Source organism: Lycorma delicatula, chromosome 1, assembly GCF_047948215.1.
Source record: "Lycorma delicatula isolate Av1 chromosome 1, ASM4794821v1, whole genome shotgun sequence".
NCBI classification, from domain to species: domain Eukaryota; kingdom Metazoa; phylum Arthropoda; class Insecta; order Hemiptera; family Fulgoridae; genus Lycorma; species Lycorma delicatula.
Genome location: NC_134455.1, coordinates 368,521,189 through 368,546,390, shown reverse-complemented (window position 1 = coordinate 368,546,390; position 25,202 = coordinate 368,521,189). Strand labels below are relative to the sequence as shown.

Below are 25,202 nucleotides of genomic sequence, written 5' to 3'. Positions count from 1 at the left end.
AAGACAAACTTGCCAACAAAGCATTTTCAAATCCATGTTTATACAAACTTTTTTCATTATTTCAATGAGAGAGATACATCTATGAAGTTTAAGAGAATCTTTCCAGGACTACCAATATATTAATGTTAACACCATAAGGATTAATTCATCCATAATATGACTCAATAATGCCTTTGCTACCATTTCTATAACGTTACTAACGGGTATACCAGATTTTAAAATAAAAATTGAAAGTGAGGCTAATTTCAGTAACACTGATTAAATGAGAAGCCAATTAACTTATAATTAGTTAACTTATACTAATACTCTTTACCAATCTTCTGGTTAGTCTAATTATTGTAACCTTTATTTCTTTAAGATGCATAATGTTCTTACAAAATATGTCCATGGTGGAAATGGTTAACACAAAGAATAAAATGATTTTTTTTTTATACATCCTCAAAAGTAAAAGATAAATGTGATATATATCCACCTGTCTAATGTAATGAACTGATAAGTTCATTCTTACAGTTTTCTTTTTTAAATTATTTTCAAGATATTTTAACATGGAAATAATTAAAACTAAAATACAACCAATATTTTTCTCTTCAACTTACTTTACAAGATATGTGAAAAGGATTAACGCTGCTAAGCTATCTTCAGGAGTAATTTCTGGCTGTTCCATTGAAAATGTAGAAATCATTGCCTATATAATAATTAAAATAAAAAATAAAACAAACAACACTTACAGTATCTAATCATAAATTACAGTATTTATCATTACAGTATCTAATCATAAACATAATAGAATCAAAAAATAAAAGAAAACATATAATGTATGAGGATTATTCAGTAATTCAGAGACAAATAAATGAATATATAAAAGTTATTTATTCATTAACAATGACACTAATACTACTATTCAACATAAACCCCAGATACATTTAGGCACTTGCCTCATCATTCTATGAGCCTTTTTATTTCAGTTGTAAAGAGCTGTTCACATAGTGTCTGGTACTGTATTCTTGACCTGCCCATTATTACAGAACTTGGTTTCATGTAAAAACTCTTTGGGTAAAAAATTATACTTTATTGTCAGAGGTTGGTTTTTGTCCACGATAGGGTTTTTAGTAGGTTAGAGAAAGAAAACCATCATTATAGTTCTGATCAAAAAAAAAGTAGAGAAATTTATTTTGGACAGGACTGAGCAAACTGATCAATTTTTTTTATTAAAGAAATGTTTTAGTACTTATTAAAAAATAATTAATGATATTAAAAAAAAAATTGATGAAAAATTTTATGCTTTGACAAAAAAAAAAGTTTAATTAAAGGATTGTACAGAAGCATTAAATTTGTGGGCATGTAAAAAAGAAATAGGGGTGTATCTCTTTATAAAAGTGTATATAAAGTGAATTTTACTTGATAAATTACTCATAGAGCGTTAAATTCCTGAAGAGAAAAAGAAAGATATAATACAAACCTGCTTCTTAAACATGGTGGAAAGAATTGAGATACAGTTGATGAACTTAAATGTTTTATAGAAATTCTAGAGAAGAGCAGTTTTGGTAGCTGTGATGAAGAGTATGAGATGAAATGTGATGGTAGAGATATTTGTGCTTCATATGAATAACAAAAATTAAGAACATAATGTTAGTATAATAACAGAATAGTAGTACTAACATATTGAATTAATTAACACTACTTTGGTCCTGAAAATAAGTTGATTAAAACTAACCAATTATGATTTTTTAATACTTTGAAATAAATACTTTTTTAATACTAGAAATAAATTAATGTAGTTCTTGGTTAAAGAGAATTCTGAACAGTAATAAAGCAAATCAACAAAATTACTGAAAAATAATATACAAGTCATTCAATAACAAAATTGCTAATGACTGTAGAAGGATTATTATTTATTTAATAGCAATGAAACTAACATTACTTTTCAATATAATCCCCACCTTCATTTAGACATTTGTTCCATCTTTCTGTGACATTTCTTACTCCAGTAATAAAGAGTTGTTCACCTTGGTGCCTGACCTATTATTGTATCACATTCTTCACCTGCTCATTGTTGCCAAACTTGGTGACACAAAAACTCTTTGAGAGAATCAAACACAAAAAAGATCTGTTGTGCAAAATCAATACTGTAAAATGGAAGTGAAAACAACCCCGATCCGACTTTTGTATAGCTTCTTGTGTCTTTTGAGTAGTATGGGAGCAGGAATTATCTTGTAGAAAACTTATGCCATTGGAGAGAGAGCCCATTTCTATTGCTGATTTCACTTTATTTTCTAGCATGTTACAATAAGACTCAATGTAGATTGTACATTGTCCTTCAAAATAATCACAATAAATTGGGCCTTTATAGTTCCAAAATACCATTAGCAACTATTTGGAACACTGATTGACTCATAGGTTTTGAGTTTTTTCCTGTCAGGTCAATTTGGATGTTCCATTCCATACTCTGACGTTTAGATTGCAGCTCAAAATGATGAATCCATGTTTCACCATTAAAAAATTATGCGATCTAAAAATGCAATATCTTTCTCTAAAAACTACCATTTAAGTTTCATACAAATGTGAAACTGGGTGACTGTAATTTTGAGTTTTGGAACCCATCTTGAACATTTTCTGTGATTATCATAGATAATGGAATGGACCATGTAGATATCTTCATTACAAATTTTTATGTAAGTTCCTAGTGAATATGATCAGCGATGCAATTTTGCAAAATATCTATTGAATCTTTCACCCGTCTTCCACTGCAATGAAAATTGGTGACTTTTATTCTTCCTGACTAACTGTTTGATTCATTTATAAAAATCTGCATGCTTAATACTCTTTTTATCATACACAGGTTAATTTCGACTGGTTTAACACCTTTAGAAAATAAAAATCTTATCACAACAAACAGTTATTCTGTGAGACAAGCAACTGTATGCTGGTTGTGGATTCAATATTTCAAAATAAACAAAATAGCTTATAATAATAAAAATTCTTTTTGAACAGCTGATATTTTCTATGTCAGGGATGCTAACTAGAACATCAGATAATTTCAGTTTATTCTATTAAATAGTTTTTAGTTTTTTTACTGAGGCCATTTGTTGCTTTGATTACTGAATGATCTTTGATCATAGAATCAAATATCAATCTGCCTAATAAAACTAAGAAAATGCTAAATACTCTATAGTAAAATTTCCCACACTGGACATTTGTCCAGTGTGGGAAATTTTATGTTTTTTACACATTTTATGTTTTGTACACTTCCTAATTACATTCAATATTTCATGCCATTAAAAAAATTGACTGTTTAATAACATTTTACCAAGTTAATTATTCTTTAAGAATAGAATGGGAGGTAAACTGTACACTAGATGAAGAACAATTCAGTATCAGAAGAATTCATGGGAATGTAAGAAGCAATTTTATTCTTCACATGAACTTTGGAAGATAGTTTGAAAATATAAATCTATATACATAACATTTGTAGATCATAAAAAAGCAATTATGTAGAATATTACAGTGTGTACAGTATCATGCAAATTAATCCAAATTCACATCTTATTTAATAAAAAGTAACTTTATTCAGGAAAAAAGTCATACTTGTACAATTTGTGAGTACCTAGTAATATGTCCTCCTTCAGCCTTAATCATACACAATTTGGCATCAATTCAACAGGTGTAAACATTTTTTTGATTTCATCATGAAACCATAGCAATATTATTAAATAAATGAGGTCAATTTTTATGGTACAATTCACTTTTGAGTTGTTTTTTGACTATAGTTCAAAACTTTTCAGTTGGGTTTAAGCCTGGGGAGTTGCCTGGCCTGGAGCAGTTTAATTTTTCGTTCTTCAAAATATCTTTCCACTCTTTTGACAGTATGCATAGTGCCAAATCTCGCTGGAACATTCTGTTGTCTTGTTGTGAATATGTTTTGAAGCTGTGTCACAAATCTTTCTTTCAGAATCTTGATATATAAATCACTTTTCAACATACCATCCACTGAAAGTAATGAACAAGGGTCATCAAATGGGAAACAATCACACAACCTTTTTTTTTCTGCGGATGATTACATTGTTGGATATGAGTCGGATGATATATTTTCATCTGATGTTATGACATTTTATCTAATGTACAGAACCCTTTGTCACTGAACATAAAAATGTGACTCATAAGAAAACATAGCATTTTTTCATTCTTTTCTTTGGTTTAAGTTTTGGCCCACAAGATCCTTCTTTGCACATTGCTGGTGTTAAGTGCTGCTTTTTAGTTGATTGATGGGCTTCCCATTCAGCTGCAAAAAGTTGGCATTAACAATTATCACATGTAAATCTGTTCTACTAGCTGCTTATTCTCAATTTAAGTACAAAGCAGATAATTTTGGATGAAGTTACATTTTCTCACTAATAACTGATCCTGCGTTGGAATAGTTATCTTTTACGGCTACATTTATCTTTCCTTTGAAGTGAAAAGGAACTAGTTTCTTTAAATAGTTTTAAAACAGTATTAATTGGCCCCTGTCCAACACCATACCCAGCTACCTATTGTGTCATACTGGTATGCTCAGAAAGAAAAACAATTTTCAAATTTATGTCCATTATTAAATATTTAAGACACAGAACAAAAAATATGAAAATATGATTTTGTAATAAAAAATGAAATAAACTTTCGCAAACACATTTACAACATTAAAATTGCTAAATAACCACAGAAAAATAACATAGCATTACACAGACAACTTTAAGAATGGGTATAATCAAGCAGTGTAGCCGCAACATAGAAATAAACAAATAATTCCCTGTGTGGATTAATTTGCATGCCTTTAAATGAAGATTTTAAAAAAAGTAGAATTAAAATACAGAGAAAGAAGAGTTACTCATAATTTCTACAAGAATCAGGCAGCCATAATTGAGAGTGGAAAATGAAGAAAAGTAAATGCATTAGAGACAGAAGTAAAACAAGAATGTAGCTATGACTTTTATTTTTTAATAGATAAATGAAATTAAAAAAAATTAAAAAGTAATTCAAATCAGAATAACAATCCAAGACAAAAGATATGTTACATGTTAGAAACTACTGAAAGTATGTTATTTTTGGCTGAAACTAGGAATATGTTAGAAGTAAAGTATAGGTTTATTTCTGGTGGATGAATTCAAACTGAAAGCAAACAAGATTAAAACAAAATTTATGAAATATGATAAAAAGTAGAATATCAAGTTAAATAGAATGTTATGAAAACACACAGTATAAGCCACAAGATCTTGTTATTAAGGAAATACAAAGGAACAAAAGACATAAAAACTGTTAAGTCAGAAGTTTTTATGAGAAATGAGATTGCTAGTTTCAAAATTAGATGGGTTGATAAAATACAAAATGAAAGGTTTTCAGAGAAGAAAAAAAATTGGCATTAGCGACAAGATGAGCTTTAACTGTCATCCTAGTACTATTTTATAACACAATTAAGGAACTCAGGGTTAATGAATGAATGCAGTTCTAGAAGGAAGTGTAATAAGTAAAAACTGTAAAGACTAAGAGATTGGCAACAAATTAAAAGGAATGCATTAGTGCAGAAAACCAATCAAACAACTGAATACGTAAGAAAGAAATTATTTGTTTTTCAGTAAGCATTCAATAGGATGCATCGTCATGGCCACAAAATGTTTTCTGCTTAATCTATATTTTTATGTCAATTCAGATACATTCCTATTAATTTAATTTCTTTCATAACTTCAAATTAAAATAATGAATAAAGAGGGGTGGTAAATAAGGTACGGCAGAGGGCAATAAAAATAAAAGTTTTTGATTTTTTTTTTTTTTTTTTGTCTTCAGTCATTTGACTGGTTTGATGCAGCTCTCCAAGATTCCCTATCTAGTGCTAGTCGTTTCATTTCAGTATACCCTCTACATCCTACATCCCCAACAATTTGTTTTACATACTCCAAACGTGGCCTGCCTACACAATTTTTCCCTTCTACCTGTCCTTCCAATATTAAAGCGACTATTCCAGGATGCCTTAATATGTGGCCTATAAGTCTGTCTCTTCTTTTAACTATATTTTTCCAAATGCTTCTTTCTTCATCTATTTGCCGCAATACCTCTTCATTTGTCACTTTATCCACCCATCTGATTTTTAACATTCTCCTATAGCACCACATTTCAAAAGCTTCTAATCTTTTCTTCTCAGATACTCCGATTGTCCAAGTTTCACTTCCATATAAAGCGACACTCCAAACATACACTTTCAAAAATCTTTTCCTGACATTTAAATTAATTTTTGATGTAAACAAATTATATTTCTTACTGAAGGCTCGTTTAGCTTGTGCTATTCGGCATTTTATATCGCTCCTGCTTCGTCCATCTTTAGTAATTTTACTTCCCAAATAACAAAATTCTTCTACCTCCATAATCTTTTCTCCTCCTATTTTCACATTCAGCGGTCCATCTTTGTTATTTCTACTACATTTCATTACTTTTGTTTTGTTCTTGTTTATTTTCATGCGATAGTTCTTGCGTAGGACTTCATCTATGCCGTTCATTGTTTCTTCTAAATCCTTTTTATTCTCGGCTAGAATTACTATATCATCAGCAAATCGTAGCATCTTTATCTTTTCACCTTGTACTGTTACTCCGAATCTAAATTGTTCTTTAACATCATTAACTGCTAGTTCCATGTAAAGATTAAAAAGTAACGGAGATAGGGAACATCCTTGTCGGACTACCTTTCTTATTAGGGCTTCTTTCTTATGTTCTTCAATTGTTATTGTTGCTGTTTGGTTCCTGTACATGTTAGCAATTGTTCTTCTATCTCTGTATTTGAACCCTAATTTTTTTAAAATGCTGAACATTTTATTCCAGTCTACGTTATCGAAAGCCTTTTCTAGGTCTATAAACGCCAAGTATGTTGGTTTGTTTTTCTTTAATCTTCCTTCTACTATTAATCTGAGGCCTAAAATTGCTTCCCTTGTCCCTATACTTTTCCTGAAACCAAATTGGTCTTCTCCTAACACTTCTTCCACTCTCCTCTCAATTCTTCTGTATAAAATTCTAGTTAAGATTTTTGATGCATGACTAGTTAAACTAATTGTTCTGTATTCTTCACATTTATCTGCCCCTGCTTTCTTTGGTATCATAACTATAACACTTTTTTTGAAGTCTGATGGGAATTCCCCATTTTCATAAATATTACACACCAGTTTGTATAATCTATCAATCGCTTCCTCACCTGCACTGCGCAGTAATTCTACAGGTATTCCGTCTATTCCAGGAGCCTTTCTGCCATTTAAATCTTTTAATGCTCTCTTAAATTCAGATCTCAGTATTGTTTCTCCCATTTCATCCTCCTCAACTTCCTCTTCTTCCTCTATAACACCATTTTCTAATTCATTTCCTCCGTATAACTCTTCAATATATTCCACCCATCTATCGACTTTACCTTTCGTATTATATATTGGTGTACCATCTTTGTTTAACACATTATTAGATTTTAATTTATGTACCCCAAAATTTTCCTTAACTTTCCTGTATGCTCCGTCTATTTTACCAATGTTCATTTCTCTTTCCACTTCTGAACACTTTTCTTTAATCCACTCTTCTTTCACCAGTTTGCACTTCCTGTTTATAGCATTTCTTAATTTCCGATAGTTCCTTTTACTTTCTTCATCACTAGCATTCTTATATTTTCTACGTTCATCCATCAGCTGCAATATATCGTCTGAAACCCAAGGTTTTCTACCGGTTCTCTTTATTCCGCCTAAGTTTGCTTCTGCTGATTTAAGAATTTCCTTTTTAACATTCTCCCATTCTTCTTCTACATTTTCTACCTTATCTTTTTTATTCAGACCTCTTGCGATGTCCTCCTCAAAAATCTTCTTTACCTCCTCTTCCTCAAGCTTCTCTAAATTCCACCGGTTCATCTGACACCTTTTCTTCAGGTTTTTAAACCCCAATCTACATTTCATTATCACCAAATTATGGTCGCTATCAATGTCTGCTCCAGGGTAAGTTTTGCAGTCAACGAGTTGATTTCTAAATCTTTGCTTAACCATGATATAATCTATCTGATACCTTCCAGTATCGCCTGGCTTTTTCCAAGTGTATATTCTTCTATTATGATTTTTAAATTGGGTGTTGGCAATTACTAAATTATACTTCGTGCAAAATTCTATAAGTCGGTCCCCTCTTTCATTCCTTTTGCCCAGCCCATATTCACCCACTATATTTCCTTCCTTGCCTTTTCCAATGCTTGCATTCCAATCTCCAACTATTATTAAATTTTCATCTCCTTTTACGTGTTTAATTGCTTCATCAATCTCTTCGTATACACACTCTACCTCATCATCATCATGGGCGCTTGTAGGCATATAGACGTTAACAATCGTTGTCGGTTTAGGTTTTGATTTTATCCTTATTACAATGATTCTATCGCTATGTGTTTTGAAATACTCCACTCTCCTCCCTATCTTCTTGTTCATCACGAAACCTACTCCTGCCTGCCCATTATTTGACGCTGAGTTAATTACTCTAAAATCACCTGACCAAAAGTCGCCTTCCTCTTCCCACCGAACCTCACTAATTCCTACTATATCCACATTTGTCCTACCCATTTCCCTTTTTAAATTTTCTAGCCTACCAACCTTTTTCAAGCTTCTAACATTCCACGCTCCGACTCGTAGAATGTTATTTTTTAATTTTCTGGTGACCCCTTCCTTAGTAGTCCCCACCCGGAGATCCGAACGGGGGACTATTTTACCTCCGGAATATTTTACCAAGGAAGGCGCCTCCATTATTGTATATGTGAAAATGCAGAGCCACATTTTCTTGGAAAAAAAGCAGCTGTAGTTTTCCATTGCTTTCAGCTGCGCAGTACTCAGAGGACTGAGTGATGTTGATACGGCCGTTTAAGTCGTCCTGACTCACGCCCCTAACAACTACTGAAAGAGCTGCTGCCCTCTTTCAGGAATCATTCCTTAGTCTGGCTCTCAACAGATACCTCTCCGATATGGTTGCACCTTCGGTCCAGCTACTCTGTATCCCTGAGCACTCAAGCCCCCTCACCAACGGCAAGGTCTCATGATTCATAGAGGAAGTTTTTGATATTAACAAAGAAGGCTGTCACAAGATAATAGCGTTTCAAGCAAAGCTAGCCGCTTCTGAGTAGACTTAATGAGATCACCTGATATTTGTCTGAAAAACTATCCAAGGACTTTTTTTCCTATCTGATATTGCACTAAAAGCCAAACTATTTAATGAAGCGTATTCCATTTCAAAATAAAATATAATCTATAAGTTAAACATAGACATACAAAAAAATAAAATGTAAAAACATACTTACTGTAATGCAGTACACATTTATAGCTGATGTTTTAACCCATTCTTTTATTAAGACACTTAATGAGTCTTCTTGGGATAATTTTATATTTTTTACAAGAGTACTTAGATTTTTGACAACCTATAAAAATAACAATAACACTTCAACAAATATACAGCGACATCTAGGCTCAAAAAACAACAAACATAAAATAATAAATCAGTAATAATATATTAAAAAATTCAACAAAGCCAAAAGTTATGTAACTCTAGCTACTGAGGGCCTTTTCCTGGAAAAAAAACTACTAAAAAACTACTTTACAGGAAAATTAAATTGAAAATTAAAGAATTTAAATATACAAGCAAAGAACAACAAAAATTGTTCTACTCTGAGAAAAATTTTGAGATACAAGACCAAGATGACTATATCTTCCTACACCCTTGACCAATTGTAAACAAAATTAAATGGCAACAATGACCCATATCAGAAGTCATTATATCAAATTTCATAAAAATTCAGCCTGAAGATATCAAGAAAAATAACTGACATAAAAAAAGGAATAAAATTAGACTTAGTATAAATGCAAGGATAAGTTAACATAATCATTTTCTAACTAGTCTACACAATTCATATTTACGGGCACCAGATAATAATCTGACAGCCTATTTGTACATCTTAAAAAATCATTTTGACTTTTTAAATAAGCCCCAAGAACTTGTACACTACATATAGGAATATATTTAGGCATAATAAATATTTAATTATGCTGACATGCTTAGCAATCTATTAAGGCATTTCATAGCAAAACAGCATAGGCTGATTTGTACAAAACCAATTTGATCATCCCATGAGAACTTGTCATCTAATAAAACACCCAGAAATTCTGTTTCATTATCATTAATAGGAATTCTACCCATGCAATCGACTGTGTTAAATCTACCTGAGTAGCATAATGTAATGGTTATATCCACATTTCAAGTTAGATGATTGCAATCCATCCCGTCAATTTTTTGACGTATTTTCAATATTTTATATTCAATTTTTTTTAAATAATTATTATCTTCAGATATGTATAGCCCAAGATTTTGAGGCAATAAATAATAAGAAAAGCAAGACCAAGAACACTTCACTAAGACACTTAGCATTTCAAATCTTAAAGTGAACACTGAATTTTGCATGTATATTCTTAACAAAGCATAAATTTCAGTTAATATTTTACAGTTGGTAAGGTATGAAAACTAAGTGTAAGCAGTTCCTCTGATACCATAGCTACTATATTTTTCATCAGTAAAAATTGTGGAACTAAATCAAACACTCTGAAATCATAAAAAATTGAACATGGAATCTTCCTGTTATCTACCAAATTTAAAATATTTTCCAAGCTTTTCAAATGGCTGTTAGTAGACAATGTTTTCCTAAAACCACACGGAAAGTTTTTTTATATGGTATGCTTGTTAAAATCAATCTTTCATAATTTTTTTATATACTTTATAAAATACAGACAACATCAAAACTGGCCAACAATTTTTTTTAATTAAGTGCCAATTAAGAACCTTTCTTAAAAATGTGAATAACAACGAAAGTCTTACAGCTGCTAGGAAATAATCTGTTGTAGAAAGAGCCACAATTTAATTTGTAAGATGGATAATAATAGCATCTACGATTCTTTTCAAATACTGACAGAAATTATGTCAATATCACTATTTACTCTTTTTATTTAGAATACAAGTTTTAACCTCTTGGGTGTCAACAAGAAATAAAATTACTGATTCATCAACAAAACCCTTTAAGGTGAATGGTTTTGTTTGACATAGATCAACATTACTGTTGTTTGAAATATTGGAAAAGAAATTATTAAAAAGTGTCACTAATTTTATGATATTAATTGATTGACTAATGATTATATATATTATAGATTCTATTATATATTAATTGACTGACTAATTTTATGATATTGATAAATTTCTATATTGATGAATTGAAAATATTTGAAAAAATTTGCACATACTTAACAAGTATAAATATAGATAATTTTTTTGATAATAATATGCAACTGACAAAAAATAAGTCTCTATTTAAGTTAAAAGTGGTTAATATCAAATTTTAACATACAATTTTATGTTAATAGATAATTGTGTGTAATTACATACACATATACATGTGTAATTTATAAGTTAAATTAATATAGAATATTAAAATAGTGCTAATTTTTCATGATAGTGACCTTGGACTTACTGCAGCTATAAGAAATTATCGTAACAATCTCTTTGAACTTATAGTAATAATAAATTTTGCTATTATGCAACTAAAAGTGATTCTAATTAATGAACACACCCTCCATTAAAACAATCTCTTAACCCACTACATCATACCATCTAAATTATTACAATATCAATTTAATTGTTTTACCAGATAGTTCTCGACAGTTCTACAACAACATACACTAAGCAACATACACTAAAAATAAACCATACAGTAAATAACAATTAATTAGAAATGACTTAATAAATCAATAACTTAGATTAATGAAAAAATTACACTCACTGGAAACCAAACCCAACACTTTCATTTTATTTTACTTTATCTCATTTTTTACTTTATTTCTTCTTTATTCTTTTAATTTAATTTATTTTTTTGTTTTAATTTCTTATTTTTTACTTTATCTTCTTATTATCTTAAAATCTACTAAATTATAATCAGTTTATGTAACATACAAAAATTTTCAGTTTGCTTGTTTCATAATTCAAACACAATTACTAGATTTGTTGAAAGTCATAAGTATCCATCTATAAACTCATTTAAACAACCACACTGTACATCTTTAAAAAAAGAAGAAAAAAAACAAAAAAAAACACTATTACTCTATTTAAGTTAAAAGTGGTAATATCAAATTTGAACATACTCAATGAATAAACAGATAATTATAAATTGTGTGTATAATTTATAAACATATGCCAGGTGAGTAAATATGAAACCGCAATTTGCCCATAGGTAGCCCTAGCTGTCAATATAGTTACCATCAAACCACATCATTGGCGCCATTTTCTTTCTTTGACAGCTGACAAAGATTTTCAACTCACAACAATACAAGTTTCATACAACAGCACAGTTTTAATTAGCGTAGAACATGTAGAGTTTTGTATCTACAAACTACGATTTGCAGACAGCATTGATTTTCTGTTACCATTTAAAGAAAACCGCTGCAGAATCGCATCAAATGCTTGTCGAAGCGTACTCCTGGTAAATCACAGTGCTTTGAGTGGTTAAAAAAAGAATTCAAAATGGCGATTTTGATGTGAAAAACAAACAACATGGAAGACCGCCGAAAAAGTTTGAAGACAGCGAATTGCAAGCATTGTTGGATGAGGATAACGCTCAAATGCAACAACAACTTGCGGATCAATTAAATGTAACATGAGAAGCCATCTCCATATGTTTGAAAGCCATGGGAAAGATCCAGAAGATGTGAAAATGAGTTCCACATGAACTGAATGAAAGACAGCAAGAAAACCGAAAAACCACTTGCAAAATAATGCTGCTCACCAAGTACAGAAGAAAGTCATTTCTCCATCGAATTGTGACAGGTGATGAAAAGTGGATCTATTTTGAGAATCGTAAGTGCAAAATATCATGGGTAACTCCAGGCAAACCATCAACATCTATTTCAAGGTCAAATCGCTATGGAAAGAAGACACTGCCCTGTGTTTGATGGGATTCAGAAGGATGTGATCTATTATGAGCTGCTAAAACCTGACGAAACCGTTAATACTGAACGCCACTGACAACAAATGATCAATTTGAATCAAGAATTGCGTGAAAAATGACCAGAATATAAAAAAAAAAAATCACAAGGTGATTTTGCTTCATGATAATGCACCATCACACACAGCAAAATGAGTCAAGGAAAAAATTGAGGCGTTCAATTGGCTCCATCCAACTACTATTTATTTGCATCAAATAAATAGCTGAGCAGCGCTTCACTTCTTATGAAAATGGCTCGATGACTGGTTTACCTCAAAAAAGCAACAGTTTTTTTAGCATGGCATTCATAAATGATCAGAGAGATGGGAAAAATGTAAAGCTAGCGATGGTTAATATTTAAAATAAAATATTTTTATTATTTTCCTACAATAAACGTGTATTTTCTATATAAAAATCCCAGTTTCATATTTACATACCTGGTAAAAAAAATATACAGAATTTTGAAATTTCCCAGGCTCTATAAGCTCAGTTGTCACAATTATTTTTAGTATGGTCGTTCTGGTAAGTAATCCCTTAACAAGAAAGAATCTTCGTCTTCCCAATCAATCATAAATAACACCAATAAAAAAAAAGACCCGAAGAAACAAAGGCATGAGCAACTATAAAAGACAATGAACCAATAAATCCAAGACCAGTTATAGTAAATAATCCACAAATAACCAAACTTATATGACAAACAGAAGAATAGGCAACAAGAACTTTCAAATTTCTTTGAATTATACAAAATATTCTAATCAACCAACATCAACTAATCCATAACTAAGATTTTTAACCTGTGGAAAAAATGGAACAAAGAATTTGCATTAATTTTGTTTAAGAATGAAATAAAGTGCAGCAAGGCATTAGAAATGTTGAATTTTGCTTTTGGCAATTCTTCTATGAATAAAACTAGCATTTGCAAGTGGTACAAATATTTCCAAGAGGGCCATGAAGAAGCTGAAGACAATGAGTGCCATGGACATCCTAACACATCAACTTCCAATGACATCGAAAAGTGAAGAAAATGATTACGGACAATCATCGAATCATAATCAGAGTCAATAAGGATTATTACTTGGAGGTTCTACACCATTTGAATGAAGTAATCCGAAGAAAATGTCTGGATTTGTGGCGAAACAGTTCATGGCAATTGCATCACAATAATGCACCTGCTCACACTTCAGTATTGAAATTAACAATAAAAATAATCAATTTATAACTTCAGTATATAGGACACCCACAACCAACAAAACCACCATACATAGATATTCAAATCATTCGTGGTCACACAAAATTAATACATATAAAAACATGGTTAATAGAGCAATTAATTACACAAAGTTTACTGAAAATAAAAATAAATTAAATAAAGAAATAGATATTATAAAACAAATTACAGACAGTATAAAAATGGAAAACTAGATTTCTCTAATGTTTCTGACCATCTTATAAATAATTCACATTCAATATCTGATATAGAAACCAATTTAGAAATACTGGAAATTAAAAAATATAATATTAATACAAATAATAGGGGTTCAAACATTCTATGTATATAAATATAAAAGTAAATTTAATCTGATCAACCTTCAGAGTATGAAGAATATACAATTATAAAAGATGCTATAGATAGCAGCACTTCTTCAGACATTGTTAATATATAATTCAGTCAAATCTGTACAGTTATGTAACATTGACTAGCTAGACCACATGCATATTTATTTTATTTAAACTAATTATTTTTATTTTTAATTTAATTTTAGTAATTGACATCATATTTCTATAAATGTAATTTTTAACTTTTAAACTTTAATTTTTAAATATAATATGTAATTTCATGTGAATAATTTGTAAAAGAAATGTAATGCAACTGATGATACAAGAAATTCGCAAAACCACTTATATGTATATATATATATATATATATATACATATATATATAAATTTAATAATGCACCTGTAAAATTAACAATAAAATACACAAATAAACCTGAATACTATTTCACTGTCATTTTTATTCAAAGTCTGAAAAATTACACAATTCTTAAACAGTTACATACAATGACAATGTAAAAATTAAATATTTTGTGTATCTGTTGAGAAAAAAATAAATATATTTAAAAAAAAAAAATATTATGTTTACAATAATTATTATGCTTAAAATTAGAAGAAGTTTTTATCAGTAAAATCTAAAGTTAACAAAAATAATTATATTATTTTATATTGTAACATCATACTTCCCAAATATTTAAAATAAGGTAATAAAATTGTCAAATCTTATCCCCCCCCAAAAAAAAAATAATTAAAAGACAATATTTATTAAGACTAACACACAAACCTGAAATGCAATGTCGGCAACACCATTTACATTTCTATCTGGCTGAAGATAAAGTTGCTCAAAAGCTCTGGTAGCACAACTCCTAATACTCTCTTCAGGACAGTTAATTAATTTCATCATTTCAATGACACCAGCATCAGAACCAGCAACACCAAATTGTTTCGATAACTTTATGTACTCTATTGCTTCAATTACATCAAATACCTGCTTACTTGAAAGAAGCTTAACAATCTTTTCTGTAGCAGCATTTAGATGTTTTACAAACTCAACGCAATCCTGAAAGAATACATAATGTATTAAAATGATTAAATTTAAAATTTTAATTCGAGGTATACCCAAAAAGTAAGTTCCATTTCTAAATATTGCCGCTGCAGTGTGCTGAGTCACCTGATATTTTAGGTAGGGATAGATTCCATTCTTATTCAGCTGTCTCGTCTGTACACTTTTAGTATGCATTTAACAAAACTGAGACACCTAATGGATGTGAAATTCAATTTGTAATAGTTTCCTGAATGCAAGGAACATTAAATCCTCCATATGATATGGAGGTAGGTGTAGATTTTTTAATGATGAACACAATAATATGCACAATTATGAACAGAGGGGGTGAAGATCTTTGATTACTAGTGATTAGGTACATGCAATTGATGACAAAACTAGAAAGAACTATGATTTACCATTACAACTCTTTCTGTGCATTTTACAGAAATTTTAAATTCACTTCCACATGAAATTGTGTCTGAGAAATGAATTATCGGAAATTGTGTGCACACTTTTCCTAAGATGCTTATGGAAAATACAAAATGAAATGATTGGGCAGCATGTTGGAATTTTGACTCAGAACAGAGAACAAGGTGATAACTTCTTGAACAGTCACTGGGATGAGACATGGGTGTCACAAGTAATGCCAACACACTGTCACTAAGACAAACAAAATAAAAGCAAGCCTATTTCCAACTGGAAGACCATGTGCAAGCAAAGGAGTTTTACTTGTTGAATTCTTACCTCACTGTACAATTAATAGTGATTCCATTAACACAATGAAAAAACTGCATTGTGCAATCCAGAACAAGCAACATGGCTTGATTATCCAGACATTGATTCCAGACAATGCTTGCCTAGACGATGCCATCACAATGCAATATCTCTTCATGACCTTCAGCTGGGAACAGTCCAATCATTCTTTAAAAAGCCTGTACCCTGATCCAAGTGACTACCACTTATTCCTGAAAAACCTTCCTTACCAGCTGACAGTTCCACAATAAGTCAAAGACGTCATTAATATGTAGCTTGTGTCATAGGTAGCATCAACCTATGTTGAAGGAATACAATTTCCGGTATACTATATAAGTGCCTCAAAAGTGGCAGCAACTATATAGAAAAATAAAGTAAGATTTGTACATCAAAGAACAATAAAAACTTTATACGTATATTATCTTCTAGATCATTTTTTAATAATGCTTCAAAACTTATTTTCTGGGTAACCTCTCAAAATATATATCCCTATTAGCATTACAGAAATAAATTAATATAAAACGGAATGGTAACTTTGAAGCTATGAAAATTACCTCACTCTGTAGGTAAAAAAAAGAAATTCTCAGTAATTACATACAGGATACCAGTTATTGTCATTAGTCATTCTAGTCAAGAAGATAGCAGCTATGTAAAATTAAAACTGATTAAGTTATGAAAAACTACTTCCTGAGGAAAAACTGTACAAAGTGATATGTTAAGCTCTACAAGTCATATGTTAAAATTTTCCTGCACCAATATTATATAAAGATAAATTATATTAATTCAAAAAGATGCGATTAACAAAACGCATGGAGGAATAATAGAAATGTAACAATACAAGAGTACATTATATAACCTCACTTATAAAGAATAAAGTAATTAAAACCAATATCTCATTTAATTAATAACAAACAATTTCAGTTTTTTGGCTTTGTTAAAGTAGCACCTACTGTATGTCATTTTCTTTCAAACAAATCTTCACCTATCCACTATAAATCAAACAATTGAAGCAAATCATTCTAGTTATCTATTTCATGAAAATTACTTGTTTATGAGCTTTAAAAAAGATTAAATACATTAGCTTCTTTATACAGTTGAATAAATAATATTCAAGGTAACACACTTTTTTGAAGAGAAAAAACAATGAAATAAGTGTTGAAAAGCATTTTTTTTCAAATACTAAATAAAATAGTAGAAAACAAAACAATGTACACTACACTAACCTTATAAAAAACAACACGTTTTTTCTGAGCAGCTAAAGCAGCTTTAGCTTCATCTAATTGCTGTTCATTTGATGATGCAGATGTAACACTTTCTACAAATGAAGAATCAGTGTTGGAAGTAGCATTTTTTTCCAAATACTAAATAAAATAGTAGAAACCAAAACAATGTATACTACACTAACCTTATAAAAAACAACACGTTTTTTCTGAGCAGCTAAAGCAGCTTTAGCTTCATCTAATTGCTGTTCATTTGATGATGCAGATGTAACACTTTCTACAAATGAAGAATCCGTGTTGGAAGCAGACAAATTATGAACACAGACATTCTGGTTATCCAGAAAAATGCTCTTAAAAACGCCCAAGTAGAAATCAGTATCACTCATCTTTATGCCTTTCCTAAGAAAAATACCATCATTGTGTAATTTCACTTCTACCAATTAGTAGAAATTCAACAAATTTAATCCATTAATTTTAAAAATACACAAAAATTATTTTCCCATCCTTGCACACAGACAAAACATACTAAATACACCTCCAGTAATTAATAAATATGTAAAGCCACTGAAGAATAATGTTTAATATTCACATCCTGACGTTTAACAGTAAAACCTTGATATAAACAAAATTTTAATTTCAAGGATTTTTGTTTAATGTATAGATCCCGTGTTACAAATGAAACTTTTCACTCATCTGACTGAAATCATATTGATCTATAACCTGAAAGTATTTGTGACAGTATTTTATACTTCCTAATATTATATACAATATTAAGGATTTTGGGTAAATTCCATCTAGAGTCTAGCTGGGATAGTCAATTCTAGACTAAGTTGTAAACAAAAATAATAGTATCTATGTGTTACACCAAACACCCACAACAGAAATTAATGTAAAATTTTATCAACATTAATTCTTAAAAAACTGCTTTAAGTACAAAACACTGAAATACAGTAAAACTAAATTATTTTGACACTTGTTCAGTTGTAATACAACATATCCTTTATGCCTAAGTTATACAACCAAAAACTTAACACCAGATTAGGTATCACTGATATTCCCTGTCATTCTGAAATTAATCAACATTACTTCTTTTAATTTTACAGTCAACTTGCAATAACAAATATTTACTTTTTCAAAAATCATATAGGACAAACGAAAAAATACTTTCCGAAAAATAGTAACTTATAAAGTATTAAAAATTAAAAAGTATTTGAATATTACTGAATTACTTAGATTGAATAGGTTTGGTTGCAATCAAACCTCAGAAAACTCATTGGATGTGGTTTGTTTTTCATAATACAAGAGCAAACATAAGATGAAACATTACAAGTAATTATTTCTTTCCATTTTTACAAAAATAAAAATATGAATCTTTTCCATTATCTGTCTACCAGCATATTATTAATGAAACAACACACTGCTTAAGGGAAATTGCACTGTATTAAGGAAATCACCTTATAATCAATCTGTTTTGTCTACAGGATAAACAGAACACTTTTTCACATCTGCTCAAGCCAGATAAAATAATATCAAAACATCAGGGTAGCTATTTTGTTGCCTGGTTATTTTGTATGCGTGCTTGTTCCGAGTAATGAATTGTAATCATTTAATTGAAATTATTAAAAACGAAGAGGATTTTACATAACCCAATTTGTGTCCATGAAATAGTTTTACAGTTACATGGTCGAAAGATGATGATCAAAACATGAGTGTCAAAAATACAAACAGTTACAAGATATGTACTTGATAGGCTCTAAATTGTCTTTCCAAAAAAATTTATTTTTCATCTATTGCTGGTCTAAAAAACTAACAATACTGTTTTGGGAGCAGGAGTTGGAAATCAACTATATAGTGTGACTGACTGGTGTAATTATATATGTGAAGTGTGTGCTAACGACCTATTGGGAAATCAAATACAAGTAGGAGGTCCCAAACAAACTGTGAAAATTTACAAAAGCCTATTTTTACAGCATAAGAATAATGTTGGCTGTGTCTTACGCAACAGTAGGTGCTTGGAGGGGCATGTCATGAAACAAGGAAATGTTTAGTTGCTGTTAAGAACTGAACAGAGGCAAAGTTGTTACCTATCATCAAAGAATGTATTCTTCCAGGGATGACAATAATATTAATGACTGGAAAGCATACAACTCCCTTCTAAAAAAAAAGCTATACCCATCAAACTGTTATACATAAATAAAACTTTGCAGACCCTAACATCAGCAGCGGACAGTAGACAGTAAATAGCAGCTCACAAACCAACATAACAAATCCCAACGCTATTCGCACCAGTCCATGATTGATGAAAATTTGTGGAAGTTTATGTGCAGCAAAAAGGAGAGGAGTTGTTTGAAAAGATTTTGGCAGGCATTATGTCTTACTGCTCTTCTGAGTAAAGGTAAAATACTTATATTTACAGTAATTACTTATAAGTTAATTAATATACTGATAAATAACGAAAAAGATAAAAAATTTTTAGAACGGTTAATATAAAATTCAATTTTACCATCAGGAATTTTAACAAGAGAGAGATAAACAAAGAATTTATATGACTCAAAATTAACTAATTTTGCTTTCCCAGTAAAGCATCAAATTCAGACCTACATACTTTCTGAGCATTCAGTAGTGTGTGTGCATGCATGTGTATCAGATACAAGTATACCTAAGTACATGCAACCTGTGGGAATAACAAGTGGACTGTGTGTTAGTCTGAACATTGTTCATTCACAATTATAAGGTACCACAAAATCCCCCTCCAAAAAAGAGTAACTGGCAATAATATTAAGATTTTAATGGTAAATGAAATCAATAACTAGATGGATCTAGACAGTGATGTGATCTAGATGTAGTAGATGTGCATTCCCTATGCTAGTTTACATAATAAAATCAATTACTATTCAATAAATACCTTAGATCTTTAAACCCAGATAACGTATCTTCAGCATAAATAAAAAGATTAATAGCTTTATGGAATTTTTTTTCAGAAATAAATGAACTGATGGTTGGTAATCGTGGCGTTTTCAAATCTGGACTCTCAGGAGGTGCTTTTAAATTAGATCCTGAAAAAAAAATAAATAAATTAAAAAAATAGGAAACAAATAATTTTAAAAAACTAGCATATTACACATGAATTGTTATTACTTAGGTAGTGTGAATTTAATCTATATTTTTTATTTATTTCTGTTTATTTTCCTTTAAGTTTACAAACTTATAATAAAGAAGTTTGTAAAGTTTAGATTAACAGTTATATATCATAAAATAAAGTGAAAAAATAAAATAATAAGCTAAGAATTCATAACACCAAAATTTGCAGTTATTAATACTAAGAACCTAATCTAAATTACAAAATAAATTTGATTTACATTAAAAATAAAAATGAATCAAAAACAAAATTCATCTACATGGTGCTAGAGGGGGGTTTATCAACAAAGACAATTCCTCCTAATGTAAAATTTAAATGTCATCCAAATCAACGTGCTGGTTATTGTTTGCATACCTGATAGTGATTTTAGTTAAGAGTGATTTTGTGAAAAAGGAACTGTGAAATTTGTGACTGATGTGCTCAAGATTTGCAATGAGCATAACAAAAAAGATATAATCTCAAATCAACAGTTATCATAACTTGACAGAAAAAATAAAAATTTGGACAATAAACGTAGGAAAACTAAATCACAATATGAGTTACTCAAACAGTCTTGAAAATCAGAAAGATCAAGAAATTGAATACATAATTATAAAAAAAAAAAAAGGTAATAAAGAATGAATTGCTACCATAGTACAGCATCTAACCGATCAGAATATAACTCTGCAGAAACTCAATGATGAAATAACAGAAAAGAATAGATTATTTAATGAACTGAGCAAAGAATTAAAAAAATAATCATCTGCTCAAGGAAAAATTCAACCCATACGAAATCATAAAGTACCAGTGCAAATGTATGCACACATTGTGAAATTCAACAATGTAAGCACAAATGTGGGTAGAACTGCACCACACATAATACACACTGAAGAAAATTAAAACATGCAAAATACACTAAAAGACAAAGAGAAAGAACTTACAGAAAACAATCAAAGGTAGATATACAAATTCATAAATAAGATGTTAAATACATTAATAAAACAAAGTTATAATAAAATGTAAAAACAAACAATATGAACAAACTTAGGTACAATTAACAATTCAAGAGGCTCATTATCAGAATGCAGAAGTAAATGTAGAAAAAATTAAAAATCCAAGAATTAAAATGGTACACGCTGACTGTTGTCTCAACTATTAATTCATTTCTAAGAAAAATATTATCTTTGACTTCTACTTACGCTACATACACTAAATTAATAAATTTATTTATCTTGAGTTTTGGCAGTTTTGTGACATATTTTAATTTTTTGACTAATTAAAAGGTTAGTTTTTCTGCAACTTTGGGGTCTTAAATTTGATTTACAAAACTGATAATATATTTTATGCATTTTAGTAAACCTTAAATTAGTGCATTTGAATGAACTTGATAGCTTACACTATAATTGCATGATTACAAAATTTTAATTTTGGTGGCCATTTTGAGGTGAATCCGATGGCCTAACACAGCCATTCGTGTAGTGTATTTTTGTAATCCTCTAACGATGCTTAATTCAAATCAAAGACAAAACGCATTCAAACACATACATATTGATTTCAATAACAAATTGTTCATTCGTTGAAAATTATAAAAAGTATAATTATTTATATGAAAATTGACTATTTAAATAAATATGGATCCAGTAATAATACCATGAAAGTAAAAACAAGTACTGGAAATAGTATTTTTTAGTAAGCTATTGTTGCAACAGTCTGTATACAGATGCAACACATTTCTGTGAAATATGATAGAAATATTCCTCTCTAAGAAATACATTTTTATTCTACGTTCACTTCATCTGAATAAATAAATAAATAAAATAAATTGACAAAAAAGGAAGAAAAAACTTTAGTAAAAGTAAAACATAACAAAAGAACAAAAAATGTTTATACTTATAAATAGGTCAGCAGGTCAAAATCAAGCTGAAACTTTTATAAAAGTTTAACACCACCCAATAATTTTCAGGGATTTATTATTAATATACTGTTAAACTCTTCAAAATATGCAAGAAAGCTCCTGGTTAGACTGGAATCTCCAGTTAATCATCTTTTTTTTTACAGTTAATGTTCTTATCATCCAGTAAAGGTTAACCTCATCATTTAACACAATTTTATTAAAAGATTCATCTCCACTTTTGAACATATAATTGTCATATGTTTGAAGCATTGAATTTTAATTATCATCAGGAAAGAAGAAAGAACTTTAAAATTTTGATCATACTTACAAAGTTGACAAAATTGGATAATTTACAAAGTAAATTATTTTAAATATAAAGAATTAAAACAAAAAATTAGAGATATTTGAAATTTTATAAAGGAATTCTTTCATAAGATTATTTTTAAAGATTACTTTTAATTTTTTTATAATTATTTTTAAAGGTTTCATTTTTACAATTTATGTAAGTCTGGGTATAAAATATTTTTTTTAACTTTAAAGCAATATTTCTCATTCCTTCTGTTTTCTCTCTCAGGTTCACAAAATAAAATAGTTATAAAAACAGGCCGCATATTTAGAAACAGCATTCATTGTAACATAGAAAGTGTGTAAAATGTTACTAAATAATTTTTTTTTGTCTTCAGTCATTTGACTGGTTTGATGCAGCTCTCCAAGATTCCCTATCTAGTGCTAGTCGTTTCATTTCAGTATACCCTCTACATCCTACATCCCTAGCAATTTGTTTTACATATTCCAAATGTTGCCTGCCAACACAATTTTTTCCTTCTACCTGTCCCTCCAATATTAAAGCGACTATTCCAGGATGCCTTAATATATGGCCTTTAGCTATATTTTTCCAAATGCTTCTTTCTTCATCTATTTGCCACAACACCTCTTCATTGTCACTTTATCCACCCATCTGATTTTTAACATTCTCCTATAGCACCACATTTCAAAAGCTTCTAATCTTTTCTTCTCAGGTATTCTGATCATCCAAGTTTCACTTCCATATAAAGCGACACTCCAAACATATACTTTCAAAAATCTTTTCTTGATATTTAAATTAATTTTTGATGTAAATAAATTATATTTCTGACTGAAGGCTCGTTTCGTCTGCGGTATTCAGCATTTTATATTGCTCCTGCTTCGTCCATCTTAAATAATTTTACTTCCTAAATAACAAAATTCTTCTACCTCCATAATCTTTTCTCCTCCTATTTTCACATTCAGTGGTCCATCTTTGTTATTTCTACTACATTTCATTACTTTCGTTTTGTTCTTGTTTATTTTCATGGGGTAGTTCTTGCGTAAAACTTCATCCATGCCATTCATTGTTTCTTCTAAATCCTTTTTACTCTCAGCTAGAATTACTATATCATCAGCAAATCGTAGCATCTTATCTTTTCGCCTTGTACTGTTACTCTGAATATAAATTGTTCTTTAACATCATTAACTGCTAGTTCTATGTAAAGATTAAAAAGTAACGTGGATAAGGAACATCTTTTTCGGACTCCCTTTCTTATGTTCTTCAATTATTACTGTTGCTGTTTGGTTCCTGTAAATGTTAGCAATCCTTCTATCTCTGGATTTGAATCCTGAACATTAAATGCTGAACATTTTATTCCAGTCTACGTTATCGAATGCCTTTTCTAGGTCTATAAATGGCAAGTATGTTGTTGGTTTGTTTTTCTTTAATCTTCCTTCTACTATTAATGTGAGGCCTAAAATTACTTCCCTTGTCCCGGTACTTTTTCTGAAACCAAATTGGTCTTACACTTCTTCCACTCTCCTCTCAATTCTTCTGTATAGAATTCTAGTTAAGATATTTGATGCATGACTAGTTAAATTAATTGTTCTGTATTCTTCACATTTATCTGCTCCTGCTTTCTTTGGTATCTTGACTATAACATTTTTTTTAAGTCTGACGGAAATTCCCCTTTTTCATAAATATTACACACCAGTTTGTATAATCTATCAATCGCTTCCTCACCTGCACTGTGCAGTGATTCTACAGGTATTCCGTCTATTCCAGGAGCCTTTCTGCCATTCAAATCTTTTAATGCTCTCTTAAATTCAGATCTCAATATTGTTTCTCCCATTTCATCCTCTTCAACTTCTTCTTCCTCTATAACACCATTTTCTAATTCATTTCCTCTGTATAACTCTTCAATATATTCCACCCACCTATTGACTTTACCTTTCGTATTATAAATTGGTGTACCATCTTTGTTTAACACATTATTAGATTTTAATTTATATACCCCAAAATTTGCCTTAACTTTCCTGTATGCTCCATCTGTTTTACCAATGTTCATTTCTCTTTCCACTTCTGAACACTTTTCTTTAATCCACTCTTCTTTCGCTAGTTTGCACTTCCTGTTTATAGTATTTCTTAATTGTTGATAGTTCTTTTTACTTTCTTCATCACTAGCATTCTTATATTTTCTACGTTCATCCATCAGCAGCAATATATCGTGTGAAATCCAAGGTTTTCTACCAGTTCTCTTTGTTCCGCCTAAGTTCGCTTCTGCTGATTTAAGAATTTC

General features: G+C 30.0%; 1 protein-coding gene across 1 annotated transcript in view; it reads right to left on the bottom strand.

The window, feature by feature from the left end:
• The window catches only part of Cap-D2 (CAP-D2 condensin subunit), a 127,487-nt gene that overhangs the window by 66,624 nt on the left and 35,661 nt on the right, over window positions 1-25,202 (bottom strand). The window contains exons 8-13 of the mRNA XM_075354479.1: window positions 20,511-20,661; window positions 17,791-18,004; window positions 17,609-17,746; window positions 15,372-15,647; window positions 9,317-9,433; window positions 597-685 (exon numbers count right to left, since the gene is read on the bottom strand). Of these exons, the coding sequence (XP_075210594.1) occupies window positions 597-685; window positions 9,317-9,433; window positions 15,372-15,647; window positions 17,609-17,746; window positions 17,791-18,004; window positions 20,511-20,661 (985 nt within the window). The remainder of the gene's footprint in view (window positions 1-596; window positions 686-9,316; window positions 9,434-15,371; window positions 15,648-17,608; window positions 17,747-17,790; window positions 18,005-20,510; window positions 20,662-25,202) is intronic.